At 37.9% G+C, this 15802-nt stretch overlaps 1 protein-coding gene across 4 annotated transcripts in view; it reads left to right on the forward strand.

The window, feature by feature from the left end:
* The window catches only part of DOCK7 (dedicator of cytokinesis 7), a 319752-nt gene that overhangs the window by 281877 nt on the left and 22073 nt on the right, over nucleotides 1-15802 (forward strand). For all 4 annotated transcript variants that reach the window (XM_058303469.2, XM_058303470.2, XM_058303471.2 and 1 more), the window contains 4 exons: nucleotides 5468-5557; nucleotides 5681-5917; nucleotides 6681-6824; nucleotides 15252-15358. In XM_058303469.2, coding sequence (XP_058159452.1) covers nucleotides 5468-5557; nucleotides 5681-5917; nucleotides 6681-6824; nucleotides 15252-15358 — 578 coding nt within the window. The remainder of the gene's footprint in view (nucleotides 1-5467; nucleotides 5558-5680; nucleotides 5918-6680; nucleotides 6825-15251; nucleotides 15359-15802) is intronic.

Below are 15802 nucleotides of genomic sequence, written 5' to 3' on the forward strand. Positions count from 1 at the left end.
ACTTGGGAAATATTAAGATTGTTTCCCAAACCTACCTATTCATAAAAATGATTTTTGACTTCAGGGTAGGGACACTTCTTTGAAGATTTGTGTTTTGTTATGTCTGGCATCAAACCAGGGAATTGTTTTCTTACTAAAAGTTTCCACAGATTGTTATGACTAAGCAAGTATCATCCTTGGAAAAACACTGATTAGAAGTTGTACTTTGAATGACAAAACTAAACAGATTTGTTTTGCAGGTCCCCATGTCCACCCACATGTTTAGACATTTGCTAGAAGGACTCAGCATATAATTGTACTCACGGCTAAAATTTATTATAACAAGCGTGTACAGGACAGTATCCACTAGGAAAAAAGGCACAGTGTGGTAGATTCTGAAGAAATCCAGATATAGGTTTCCTAACGCTTTTTCTCCCTCCCGTGAGGGGACACAAACTACTTACCCTAGCTTACAGCTAGTATAGTAACGTGTGCAATGTTTCTGCTCAGGGAAATTGATTGAGACCTAGCACCCAAGGTTTTCACTGTGTGACAGTCTCATGTGGTTTCTTTGCTAGCTACTACCAAAATTCAGAAGGAAAGGAATTATTCAAAATGAATCACGTTGGGCACAGTCTAGGCATAGTGAACCATCCTTATCAGTTGGGAGTAATCCAAGTACCAAGTTCCCAGGTGTCAGCCAAAGGCCAACTCTGCAAGCAGGCCTGCTATATTAACTCTCTTTTTTTTTTTTTTAAGATTTATTTATTTATTTATTTATCTCCCCTCCCCCCACCCGGTTGTCTGTTCTCTGTGTCTATTTGCCGCATCTTCTTTGTCTGCTTCTGTTGTTATCAGCGGCATGGGAATCTGTGTTTCTTTTTGTTGCGTCATCTTGTTGTGTCAGCTCTCCGTGTGTGTGGTGCCATTCTTGGGCACTTTCTTTCGCGCTGGGCAGCTGTCCTTATGGGGCGCACTCCTTGTGCTGGGGCTCCCCTATGCAGGGGACACCCCTGAGTGGCATGGCACTCCTTGCGCTCATCAGCACTGCGCATGGGCCAGCTCCACACGGGTTAGGGAGGCCCCATGTGGTAAGACGGACGCCCTAACCACTGGGCCAAGTCCGCTTCCCTATATTAACTCTTTAATGCACATGATTATTAAAGAAGTATCTGTATATTAAGAAGAAAAAAAAAAAAGGAAAAAAGAAAGAAAAAAGTCATACCAAGAAGTCACCTTCATGTTTAACTCTGCTTTGTGAGTAAATTTTGTGATTTGAAGTTTGTTGAAACTTATTAAAGTAAGAAGACTCAATTTCTTTGTTTTTAAGTTAAAGCAACGCTTGAGGTTCCAATCTCAACCCATCCCACCCCTCCCAATATACGCGTCTTAAATAAATTGTTCTTTGAATTGGTTTCATTGAATGTTTGAGCTCCACAAATTACATTTAGACACAAAATTTATAATTTGTTTACTATAGCTTCCTATTTCCATTTGACACTTTTCTTCATATTAAAAAAAAAAAGGCAAAACTCTACATTGTATGTCATTAATTTATTTTTCCTTTTGAATAACCCCATCCATGCCCATCTTTCTACTTGGTATCATGGAAAGGGCAGATTCTGTCACAAAGCCAATTTTAGGCCTGGGGTTTCCTTTTCAAAATCTAAAAGGAAACATAATGTCCTTATGTTGAGTGAAGCAATCCAGGATTGAAGGACAAATATGACATGACCTCTCTGATATGAATTAAGCAAATTGAGCTGACTCAGCTAGAATCTGGAAGATAGATTTACAGGAAATAGAAAGGGAGAGGAACATTGTGAGCCAATGCCCTTATGTGTGAAATCTATGATAAGGTAGAAAGGAGTAGATATGCAATGAAGGGATATGACAGAGGTATAGGGATACTATTTGGTTTGGGCAGTGCAAGCTTGATGGGGGGTAGGGTGGGGAAGATGGGTTAGACAGTTCATGGAACTGGGAGGAGGGTTGAGGGAGGGAATAGGTGAACACTGGGGATTGGTGGGTATGTGGTTGGAACTACAATGTTGAGAAAACTCTTGGCAGCATGACAAGGAAGGGTTACTCATTTAGTGTGATGGATGGCATTTGGGACAGGGCGCACCTGGGGCGGTCTTCTAGAGAATGTGCGAGCAATCATTTTGTCATAGTATGTTGTATCAGTGGGTGGAGACCCACATAATGAGTGGCAAGGAATTGGACTTCCATACTGAGGAGGCCTGATGTGTTCTCAGATGGAGGGGAGGGTGTCTCTTCAGAGCTTGGCAGTTCCTAAAAGGGGAAGACAGACTAATATGTCAAGCCCTCGTTGTTGCAAGTATCTATGAATCTTGCCCTTCAAAGATTAAAGCCTGGTGGTCGCCGTGGGCCCCAAGGGGAGGGGGAAAGAGAAATAGGATAGATGGAAGAGGAGGTATTTAGGGGGAATTGGAAGTGTTCTGCATGATCCTGCAATGATGGATACAGGCCAAGTTAAATTTCATTGAAAATTTATAAAAGGGGTCTTAAGTGTGACCCATGGACCATGGTTAGTAGCTATGCGTCAATATTTATACATCAGTTGTAACAAATATACCATACACATGTAAAGAGTTTATCAATAGGGAAAGGGGAAAGGGGACAGGATGTTCAATATAGGATTCCCCTATATTCTGTATGTAACTTTATTGTGACCTAAAACTTCTTTGAAGCAAAAATGAAAAAAAGTATATCACTGGGGAAGATATGGAAGAAAATGCCACTGTACGTACAGGACAACAGATATTGCAGTGATGAAAGGCAAAATGTCAAAAGATTTTAAATATTTTTCATTTTTTAATACCCCATATTTTTTTACTTTTAGTTTTAGTTTTTCTAAACTATTATGTATTTTATTTCTTATGTTTAAACCTATCGTTTTTTTTTAAGATTTTAATTTTTTTTAATTTCTCTTCCCCCCACCCCAGTTGTCTGTTCTCTATGTCCATTTGCTGTGTGTTCTTCTATGTCTGCTTCTGTTCTTGTTAGTGGCCCCAGGAATCTGTGTCTCTTTTTGTTGTGTCAGCTCTCTGTGTGTGCAGCCGCCACTCCTAGGCAGGCTGAACTTTTCTTTCACGCTGGGCAACTCTCCGTACGGGGTTTACTCCTTGCGCGTGGGGCTCCCCTACGTGGGGGACACCCCTGCGTGACACGGCACTCCTTGCAGGCTTCAGCACTGCACATGGACCAGCTCCACACAGGTCAAGGAGACCCTGGGTTTGAACCATGGACCTCCCATGTGGTAGGCGAGGTCCCATGTGGTAGGGAACCAAGTCCGCTTCCCTAAACCTATCATTATTATTTCATTTTCCTATTAATTGAATTTGACAATATTCTTGGCTTCATTTTTGAAGAAGTTTTAGATCACAGAGAGATTACAACTACAGAAGGGGAGGACCACTGGTGTAGGGTGTCAGTTATGGAGGATACATGGGAGGAAGTTCACCTAGGGCATACATATATGTGTATAATTTCTTCAGATGTTCATGGGACATTGCCACCGTGGGTAGAGATTCACACAACAACCAAAAGAATATTGAATTCCCATCCTGGGGAACACTGCCACATTCTCTAATGGAACAGGAACAATCCTCCAAGTACAGGGGCAATGATTAGTGAAGAAGGATGATCCTTTGAGGGGCCCTTGATATTGACAACTATGCTTATGAGCCTTTTGCTCTTGAAATTACAACTTAGCCTAGTGTTGTAGGATGCCTAAGAGTTACCTTCTAAGAGCTTCTATTTTGCTCAGATATGTCCTCCCTCTGAGCCAAACTCAGCATGTAAATGCATAAGCATAACCTTCTCCCCAGCATGGAACAGACTCCCAGGGATGAGCCTCCCTGGCATCAAGGAATTACTATCAAACATCAGCTGGTGATGCAACTGGAGAAGGATCTTGAATAAGAGGGGGAAAAGGTAAAGACAAGTGAGTTTTTTATGGCTAAGAGACTTCAAAGTCAGGAGATCATCTGAGAGGTAACGGTTATGCATGTCTTCAGCAGGATCTCATAGATAGCCAAAGTACATACAACCCCAAAGAGCGGGGCTCCTGAGGGCTCCAGAGATACCCAGGTCCTATGGTCATGGCAGATAGCTCCGAAGTTTGGTGCCTTGCCCATGGGTCCTATTTTGGAGTTTGTGCTCCCAAGTGTGACAGAGTTAGACTCAGATGTGACTTTTCTACACATGGCTGTTCTCTCCCTTTTATTTGAACCTATAGTTGGTGCTGGAGTTCGTAGGTGTACATCTAAGAGACTGGAATCTCTGGGCTGTCCATGTGCCAGCTAGGCCCTGAGCCTTAGCACAGTTGCAACACCTACTCTCTAGTTCATTAGACTCACCCAGGACAACTAACAAGGAGGTATGGATGGACAACCACCACAACAAGGAACCAAGAGAGTCTACATCTGCAAGCAAGAGAGTCCCATCCATCAACCATATGGGATTTCAGCCCCCTCTCAAGTAGAGATGGAGTGGGCATCACCATCCCAGAATCCTCAGGATTGGGTTATAAAATATGGACTAGAGTGGACCCTCCTGTATTCCAGTATAGAATTAATGTGATTCTAGCAATGAAAGAGATTATATTATTGATGTAGAGACAGTGGCACTTGAGGTGCTGAAGTCAGGGAGAGGGAAAAGGTATAATATGGGGGTAGTTTCAGGACTTGGAATTGTCCTGAATGACGTTGCAATGATAGCTACTGGCCATTATATATCCTGCCATAATCTAAGGAATTGAGTAGGAGAGAGTGTAAACTACAATGTAAACTGTAATCCATGCCTAGTGGCCATGCTCCAAATGTGTTCATCAATTGCAGTAAATGTACCACACTAATGAAAGAAGTTGTTAATGTGGGGAAGGGTGGGAGGTGTGGGAGTGGGGCATATGGGAATCTGTTACATTTTTTCATGTAACATTTTAAGTAATCTACTTTTTAAAAATAAAAAATATATTCTAAAAAATCTAAACCTATATAAAATGTCAGTAGATCAGTACATTTATTTGAAATTTCTGGAATGATAAATCATTCATAAAAACCCCCCAAAAATGAAACTAGACCCACAATTTGCAAGAATTCAGGCTACAGTGAACTCAGTAAAAGTAAGAGGTACTTAATTTCTTTTATCTTTGCTTTCTGTTCCATTTTTGTTTTTCTTAAGGAACTCTTGTGGAATCCTGCATTTTTGTTAGGGAACATTGTTTTATTTTGTGTAATTTAAAGTCAATAGATAGGAATAATATCAAATAGGTCCTGAGAGCATGCAACCTTGATAAGCTAAAATAGTTTTTGTAAACCTAAATAATTTTTTTGTAATTACGACATGGTTGTATAAGGATTTAGTAAATTCCCTAATTTTTCTCACTAGTCTTCATCAGAGGCCTTCTCTATTTTCTAATTCTGTTAATTTTGTGTAAAAGATACCTTTTTCTTTATTTTAGGGATTTTATGGAGAAAGATTTGGAGAAGATGTGGTTGAAGTAATCAAGGACTCTAATCCGGTAGACAAGTGTAAATTAGATCCTAACAAGGTATGATTGACCAGACAGTAGTGGCATTTGGGCCCATCCTTGAGACCCTCCATACATTTTTGTTTGAGAAAGACTAAATGTTGATTTAGCCGTGAAGAAATAAAGGACTTTTTCCTTTTCTAGGCATATATTCAGATTACTTACGTGGAGCCATACTTTGACACATATGAGATGAAGGACAGAATCACATATTTTGACAAAAATTACAATCTTCGCCGTTTCATGTACTGTACACCCTTCACTTTAGATGGTCGTGCCCATGGAGAACTTCATGAACAGTTCAAGCGGAAGACCATTCTTACCACTTCACATGCCTTTCCTTATATTAAAACAAGGGTCAATGTCACTCACAAAGAGGAGGTAAGTCCACAAGTTGAGAAATAATAATTAGTGAAATAAATACATTGGAGCCATGTAGCAGAAGATATGTACCATCCCTCACATGTTAACATACTAGAACTTCATCCATTTTGAGTCATTAATTTTGTTGGACTTCTTTTCTAAGTCTCTTGTTCACCCTCAGCTAATGCTTTACAGGGTTGATGTTTTCCACTTAGAGATCCAAAGTTTGGAATTTTATTATTTAATGAAGGTGCATAACTGGTCTTATTTCCTAGTTTGTTTAATTAAATACAAAACCAGGACTGCTATGGCAAATGCCACAAACTGGTTGGCTTAACAATAGGAATTCATTGTCTCATAGTTTTGGAGACTATTAGTCCTAAATCAAGGTATTGCCAGACAATGCTTTCTCCTGGAATATGCAGCATTCTCATGATGGTTTGGCAGCAATCTTTCACATTCCTTGGCTTACAGATGCATCTCTGCCTCCATCACATGGTGATCACTGTCTCCTCAAGCTTCTAACTGACTGTGTCCAAATTTCTTCTGCTTATAAGGACCTCAGACATAGGAATTAAGGCCTGCTCTGAGTAACTTTGGCCTTACCCACATAGGATCTTTGACGGTCCTATTTGCAAATGAGTTCACATGCTACAGACCACTACAGACCAGGGGTTAGGATTTGAACATGTATTGTGAGGGGCATGATTCAATCTTATCACAAATCTCATTAAATAACTTTAAATTTATAAACTGATCTAATAGATAATATTTCACTCAGATCATCTTGACACCAATTGAAGTTGCTATTGAAGACATGCAGAAGAAGACACAGGAGTTGGCATTTGCAACACATCAAGATCCAGCAGACCCGAAAATGCTTCAGATGGTACTCCAGGGGTCTGTAGGTACAACTGTGAATCAGGTCAGTGATTTTTATTAGCTCTGTGTGATTTAAATTACAACTTCTGGGAATTTTGTAATTTATTGTATTTTACAAAAATAAATAATTGATCAATCAAGTGAAAAAGATATGTGTTATAAATGGGTGCAAAGTTACTGAAAGTATAAATAAATGAGGGTAAACTAAAAAGTAAAACTTTTTAGTATAATCTCATTTGTTAAGGTTTTCACACCTGACATCTATACTGTGTATGTTGTTCTACCTATCTGCTCTTCTACAATCTATTAAGAAGGAATTGATTAATCTAAAATGACCTTTCTTTTAAAAAGGAGGGCTTATTTTTAGAGCTATATACATGCTTGTGAACATTATCTTCTGTAGATTTTTATCTTTTTGCAATGAATTGTGAGGGTTACATTTTATACATGCACAATATTCTTGTCGTTTTGTTATATGCAGATAAGATACCATCCCTGGTATCATATTGAAGTTCAGGGTTTCTTAACTTTTTTCAGTCCAAGGACCCCTTTACCAGTCAGGTGAAAGCCATGGACCCGTTACTAAATCCACACTATCTGTGTATTATTTAATAAATATATTATACCCACATCAACTGTCCCTGCAAGAATTTCTTTTTAAATTTCAATTCAAGCTCACCTACCCCTTGTTAAGAACCCCTCTTGTAGTTGATTCATTGAGATTCTCTTCCGATTAATTTAGGTATGGCCCCAATCATAGGAGTAGTCTAAAGTAAGGGAAAAATCAGAAAACCTTAAAGTAAGATTTCATATAAAATATGTCAACTGTTTTTTCCATTAAAAGAACAAAGACAAAATCTGTGCTACTGAAGCTGAAGAAAACACTTCCTAAGGCTTTTACCTCCCAAAATTTGGAAGGAAAGCCTCCAAATGACCTAACTTACTCTCAAAAGATGATCTTTTTTCAAACTTAAAATGGTAGGGACACATTTGGAATACTGAGGCAAGCTATATTAGCAAAATCAAGTCTAAGAATTGGTGGATTGACAGATGTAATAGCTTTACAACATCGAGGATAAATCGAATAATACAAGAAATGAGATGGAAACTGCATGAATGAATACCTAATCCTTGAGCTTTTACTACTGTATTATTTTGAAGAATGAAATTCTAAGAAGTTAATTTAATCGTGGTAGACAAGAATGTAGATCTTTCTTTTTAAATTATTGTTAGAGAAGATGTTGGTTTACAGAAAAATCAATTATAAAATACAGAGGTCCCATACACCACCTTATTCTTAACAACTGGCATTTATGTGGTACATCTGTTACAATTCATAAAGAACGTTTTTAAAAATTATACTATTAATTATAGTCATGGTTTATTTTACATAGGGTTCACTGTTTTGTAGTATAGTTCTACGGATTTTCTTTTTAATTTTTAGTTACATTATATACACCTTAACATTTTCCCTTTTAACCACATTCAGATAAATATTTCAGTGCTGGTAATTATGTTCACAGTATTGTACTAACGTTATCACCATCCATTACCAAAACATTTCCATCATTCCAAACAGAAACCCTGTGCATTTTAAGTCTTAACTTCCCATTCCCTATCCTCACCCAGTCCCCTGGAAACCTATATTTTAGACTCTAACTGGAGTTTGCTTATTATAATTATTTTATATCAGTGAGATCATATAATATTTGTCCTTTAGTGTCTGATTATTTTACTCAGCACAACATCTTCAAGGCTCATCCATGTTGTCATGATGGGGACTTCTTTCTTTTTATGGCTGAATAATATTCCATTGTATGAATATGCATTTTGTTTAGCTATTCATTGGTTAATGGACACTTGGGGGCTTCCATCTTTTAACAGTTGTAAGTAATGCTGCTATGAACATTGGTGTGCAAATATCTGACATCCCCGCTTTCAATTATTTTGGGTATATACCTAAAAAGGGATTGGTAATTCTTTATTTAACTTTTTGAGAAATGGCCAAACCCTTCCACAGCAGCTACACCATTTTACATTCCCATCGACAATGAAAGAGTGTTCCTACTTCTCACATCCACTCCAACACTTACAATTTTCTCTTTTTTTAATAGTAGCCATTCTGGTGAGTGTGATGTTGTATCTCATTGTGGTTTTGATTTGCATTTCCTTGATAACTAATTATGTTGCTTATTTTTTCATGTACTTTCTGGCCATTTGTGAATCTTTTTTGAAGAAATGTCTATTCAAGTCTTATGTTTCAAAGTCTGTTTGAATTTATGTTGTTGAGTTGTAGGATTTCTTTTTCTGGATAATGAGCCCTTATCAGATATGTTGGTTCCAATATTTTCTCCCTTTCTGTAGGGTATCTTCTACTTTCATGATAAAAGTCCTTTGGTATACCAAAGTTTTTAATTTTGATGAAGTCCCATTTATCTACTTTTTCTTCTCTTGCCTATGCTTTTGGTGTAATGTCTTAAGAAACCATTTCCCAACCTGAAGTCCTGAAGATGATTCCCTATGTTTTCTTCTAGATGTTTGATTGTTCTGGCTCTAATATTTACATTTTTTATCCATTTTGAGTTAATATTTGTATATGGTGTGCGGTAAGGGTCCACCTTCATTCTTTTGCATATGGATATCGATTTTTCCCAGCACTATTTTTTTTAAGATTATTTATTTATTTATTTATTTCTCTCCCCTTTCCCTCCCTGCCCCCCGCCCCCCCCCCCCCCCCCGGTTGTCTGTTCTCTGTCTATTTGCTGCATTTTCTTCTTCGTCCGCTTCTGTTGTTGTCAGCAGCATGGGAATCTGTGTTTCTTTTTGTTGGGTCATCTTGTTGTGTCAGCTCTCCATGTGGGCGGCACCATTCCTGGGCAGGCTGCACTTTCTTTCGCACTGGGCAGCTCTCCTTACGGGGCGCACTGCTTGTGTGTGGGGCTCCCCTATGCAGAGATACCCCTGCGTGGCACGGCACTCTGGGTGCGCATCAGCACTGCGCATGGGCCAGATGCACACGGGTCAAGGAGGCCCAGGGTTTGAACCACGGCCCTCCCATGTGGTAGATGGACACCCTAACCACTGGGCCAAGTCCACTTCCCTCTAAATGTTTTTATCAAGAAAGGATGCTGGATTTTGTCAAATGCCTTTTCTGCATCAATAGAAATGGCCATGTGGGTTTTTTTCCCCCCCGTCCTATTAATGTGTTGTATTTCATTAATATATCTATTTATATTGAACCACCCTTGTATACATTAGATAAATCCCCCTTGATCCTGGTGTACAGTTCTTTTGTTATGCTCCTGTATTCAGCTTGCTAGTATTTCACTGATGATTTTTGCAGGTATGTTATAATGGATATTGGAATATAGTTTTCTAGTAGTATCTTTCCTCCTTTGTTATGAGGGTGATGTTGGTCATAGAATGAGTTGAGTATTCCCTTTTCAATATTTTGAAAGAGTTTGAGCAGGATTGCTTTTAATTTTTCTTGGTATGTATGGTAAATTTCACTAGTGAATCTTTCTCAACCTAGACTCCTCTTTGTTGGGAGATTTTTGATTACTGTTTGTATGTCCTTTTTTTTTTTATTTGTTTGTATATCTTTTCTACTTATTGGTCTGTTGACATCTTCTGTTTTCTTCTTGAGTGTAGGTAGTTTGTTTCAAGGAATTTGCCTAGTCCATCTAGGCTATCTAACTTCTTGGCATACAGTTGTTCATAGTATCCTCTTAGCCTTTTTATTTCTGTGGGGTTTGTAGTAATGTATCCCTTTTCTGATTTTAGTTGTGTCCTCTCTTTTTCTTTCTTTCTTAGTCTGGCTAAAGGATTGTCAATTTTATTGACCTTTTCAAAGAACCAACTTTTTATACAAAATTTTAATTTAAGTATATCATTCATCCATGAACATACAAACAAGTGTATAGTAAAAGTTGTGTACTTAAAAAACAAACATGGGTATCATCATACAGCAATTCTATATATTTTCCCACACCAACACCTTGCATTGTTGTGAAACATTTATTACAAACTATGAAAGAGCATCATCAAAATATTACTACTAACTATAGCCCATATTTTACATGTGGTGTATTTTTCCCCCAACCCACCCAATTTTAACATCATGTATTAGAATTGTGTAGTTGTTATAGTTCATGAAAGAACATTCTCATATTTGTTCTGTTAACCACAGTCCATCTTCCACCACCAAATTCCCTGTGTTACACAGTGCCATGCTTTGTACAGGTCGTTCAAAGTGTACACTCAGCGATGTCCATTTTCATCACAGAGTTATACTGTCATTATCTCAATTTTAGAACATTTTCATTACTCCGAAATCAAAGAACCAACTTTTGATTTTAAGTTGATTCTTTCTGTTTTTTAATTCTGTACTTTATTTCCAGCCTAGTCTGTTTTGTTTTGTTTTTCCTTCCTTCTGATTGCTTTGGGTTTATTCTGTTCTTCTTTTTCTAAATCCTTCAGTTTTGAGGTTAAGTCTCTAGTTTGAAGTCTATCTCCCTTTTTATTGTAAGCATTTAGAGATAAATTTCCTCCTCATCAGTTTCTTGCTGCATCCCATAAATTTTGGTATGTTGTATTTTCATTTCCATTGTCAAGATATTTCCTAATTTCCCGTGTGAGTTCTTATTTGACCCATTGATTTTTAAAGAGTATGTTGTTTAATTTCCATATATTTTAGCATTTTTTAGTTCTCCCTCTATTATTGATTTCTGGCTTCATTCAGTTGGTCAGGGATGATACATTGTATAATTTTAATATTTTTTAATTGATTGAGAATTGTTTTGTGACCTTACATATGGTCTATCCTAAAGAATTATCCATTGTGCATTAGAGTAGGTTATGTATTCTGTTGTTCTTGGGTGAAGTTAGGTTTACTTGGTTTAGAGTATCATTCAGGTCTTCTATTTTCTTATTGCTGTTAGGTCTTCTTAGTTTAGAGTATCATTCAGGTCTTCTATCTTTTATTGCTCTTCTGTCTAGATGTTCTATTCATTATTAAAAGTGACCATATTGAGATCTCCTACTATTAACAATGAACCATCTATTTCTCCCTTCAAATCTGTCAATATTTGCTTCATGTATTTGGGGCTCTCCTCTTAGGTGCATATGTATTTATCATTGTTATGTTGTTTTGTTGAATTGACCCTTTTATCGAATATAATTATCTTTTTTTTCCTTCCTAACAGTTTTTTTACTCAAAGTCTATTTTATCTGATAATAGTACAGCTACCCCACTCTAACTTGGTTTCTATGTGTGTGGTACATTTTTTTCCATCCTTTCTCTTTCAACCTACTTATGTCTTTGAATTTAAGGTGAGTCTTTTGTAAAGAGCATATGGCTGGGTCATGCTTTTTTATCCATTCTATTTAAGCCACGTACATTTAACATAACTATGAGTAATGCAGGACTTTCTTATGTCATTTTGCTATTTAGCCTTTAAATCCTATACTTTTTTTGACCCTCAATTCTTGGTTAATACCTACTTTCATATTTATTTATTTTTATATTGTATTATTTTGAGTCCCTCTCACTTTGCTCTGAGTATATATTTCATGTGTTTTCTTTGTGTTTACCATGGGGTTAAAATTTAACCTCCTAAATATATAACAATAATATTTGATTTGATACCAACTTATCTTTAATAGCATATACATACACTGTTCCTCTATCTCTCTATTCCCCACCTTTTTTTTTACTTCTTACAAATTAATTTACCTTTGTATATTATATATCCAAAACTATAAATTTATTATTACTTTTTATTCATTTGCATTTTAGTGCCTGTTAGAAGGAAGAAGTGAAGTACATAACAAAAAAAATACAATACAATAGCATTGGCATTTATGATTACCCATATGGTTATCTTTACTGGAGGTATTCATTTCTTTATATTGCTTTGATCTTCTGTCTAGTGTCCTCTCCTTTCAGTGTGAAGAACTCCCTTTAGCATTGCTTGTAGGGCAGGTCTAGCAATGATGAATTCCCTCAGTTCATTTTATCTGGGGAATGTCTTCATCTTTCCCACATTTTTTAAAGAAAGTATTGCCAGATATACAATTATTGGTAATTATTTTCTTTCATCTCTTTAAATATTTTGTAACACTGCTTTCTTTCCTCCATTATTTCTGATGAGAAATCAGCACTTATTCTTATTGGGATTGCCTTGTACATAACTGATTGCTTTTCTTTTGCAGCTCTCTTTGCCCTTTGCAATGGGCCATATGATTACTGTTTCTGGACATGATTCTCTTTGAGTTTATCCTGTTTGGGGTTCATTGGGCTTCTTGAATGTGCATATTCATGCTTTTGTTAAATTTGGGAAGTTTTCTCCCATTATTTCTTTGAATATTCCTTCTGCCCCTTTCTTTCTTCTCCTTTTGGGACTCCCATAATGAATATATTGGTATGCTTAATGGTATCCCACAATTCTCTTAGGCTCTGTTTGTTCTTTTAAGTTCTTTTTTTCTTTCTGGTCCTCAGCCTGGATCATTTCAGTTGTCTTGTCCTCACCATCAGTGATTCTTTCTTCTGCTACGTGCAATCTACTGTGAAAACATCTAGGGAATTTTTCATTTCAGTTATTTTGCTCCTCACCTCCAATATTTCTCTGGAGAGATTACCATATTCTTTATTCAGTCTCTGTCCAGTAAATCCAAAGTCTGGTTCTCTTTATTGATGGTTTCTAGACTTTTATTTTGTTTCTTTGGATTGGCCATGATTTCCTGTCTTTGTTTGACCGATGATATTTTATGGCATACTACATTTTAATATTTTAAATCATTAACTCTTGGATTTACTCCCTCAGCTGACTGATCCTTACATTTGTATCCACCTAATGGTATGATAGAGATTATCTCCAATGCCATGGGTGTCTCCCGTGTAGGGGAGCCCCATGTGCAAGGAGTGCGCCCTATAAGGAGAGCCGCCTTGTGCGAAAGAAAGTGTAGCCTGCCCAAGAATGGTGCCGCACACGCAGAGAGCTGACACAGCAAGATGATGCAACAAAAAGAAACACATATTCCCAGTGCCGCTGATAAGGATAGAAGCGGTCACAGAAGAACACACAGCAAATGGACACAGAGAACAGACAACTGGAGGGGAAGGGAGAGAAATAAATAATAAATAAATAAATAAAGCAAAATAGAATAAACAGAGCATTTTATTGCCTTTGCAATTTGGCTCTGCTTTCACTGATGGTCTCTTCTCAGAATTTTAGCTCTCCTGTCAAGATCACCTCAAGGCAAAGGGAAGTGTGGTATCTTCTCTGTCTTATGTAAACCTGAGTAAAGCTAGAGTTTTAGAGCCTGCTTCTTTTCCTGGGCTTATGCTTACCTTAGGAATTCCCTATTTATAGTTTCTAGGAGTTGGAATGAACACCCCCTCTGTTCCTTTTCAAATAGACCTTCTCCCCCTCCTGGGTGGTCTCTTGAGTGACTTAATGCAAATAGTCTTTTGGCCCAGGCTGCTTCAACCTAATTGGTTCTCACACTGTCACAGCTGTCGGTAACAAAACTGCCCTTGGAACAAACTCTAGAAGGGTGAGCCTGAGACACCTTCCCTGGCTCAGTCTCTCAAACTTCAACCTGAGAGATTGGCACTGACATATATGCACCCCACTATGCCCACTATGGCTTCTCTGTTCCTTCTAGAACAGGGCCTGGGATCCACAGTGGGAACTCAAGCTTCACCCTGCTGTTGTGGAAGGGAGAAGGGCCAGTAAGGGCTTCAGGGGTTTCTTCTATGGCTTTTTGAAGCTGCATTTTCTTGATTCAACACTTGCCTGGTTAATGCAGCCCTTCATAGAACTGTTTTCTATAGTTATGAGAAAGGTTACTGTCCTTAAGATTCCTCTGCCACCTTTGCCCAAGGGCATTGGAACTTTGGCCACTCTCATATCCGGCCCCAGTGATCTGAAGTAGTTGATCAAAGTTAGAAATCTTCCATCAGTCCACTCCCACCCTCCCCCCGAGTTTGTAGGACTACCAGCAAGCTGCACCAAGAGCCCAAGCTGCAGTCCCCACTGCTGCCTGTCACGAGGCTGGGGGAAAGGGGTATGGTAGCTGCTGCAGAAAGGATGGAACTTACCGGTATCTGTGGCAATTTACCAACCTTTCCTCCCACTTCTCCCTGGATTCTCCCCAGTGTTCCTCTAGACTCTGGTGTTTCAAAGTAATTGATTGATATCGTTCCTGCCAGTTCAATTGTCTGATTCCTGGGGAGCTTCCTACTCTGCCACTGTCCCATTATTCTCCCCCAAGAATGTAGATTTGACATTAGGAAATCTAGAAACATAATGCCTGGGTCTGTCTCTAGAAAATTTCAATATAGGCATAGATATATATACTTTCAGATTATATGCAGCCATTTCAGAGCCAGGAATATCTATTGAGTAAATTTTCAGTGATTTTTAAAGAAGATAAAATCATATTCTTTTATTTTTTTGTTTTACAGGGACCACTGGAAGTTGCCCAAGTTTTCCTATCTGAAATACCCAGTGACCCAAAGCTTTTCAGACATCATAATAAACTGCGACTCTGCTTCAAAGATTTTACTAAAAGGTATTTAAGGCTTCTGCATAAAATCCTTTGAATTGGAAATATCCAATACCACAGCAGACATAAGGGTCCTAAGAGGGAACATTAAAAAGAGAAAATATGGAGAAGTGGTTCACAATGAGAAATAATCTGTGTAGCATTTACTATTCTTTAATACGATACACTTTTCCTATACATACACCCTTATATTGCCATATTTTTTTATTTTAAATATTGGAAAAACCAAGGTTCAGGAAATTTAAGTGAAGCTTTTATTAGATTATTTAACTTGAGCACTGTGTACCTTCAATGTGTGAGCTTCTGCTTCTGTTCTATCAAGAAGCCTATAAGCAGCAAACTTGGAGGCAAAATATTTCCCTTCCACAGTGTGGTTGTGCAAATTGGGTGAATTAATATGAGTGTATCAGAGGTCAGCACCACCACCCCAGGTTCGTTAAGAGATCACAC

The sequence above is a fragment of the Dasypus novemcinctus genome, chromosome 9 (assembly GCF_030445035.2).
Source record: "Dasypus novemcinctus isolate mDasNov1 chromosome 9, mDasNov1.1.hap2, whole genome shotgun sequence".
Classification (NCBI taxonomy): domain Eukaryota; kingdom Metazoa; phylum Chordata; class Mammalia; order Cingulata; family Dasypodidae; genus Dasypus; species Dasypus novemcinctus.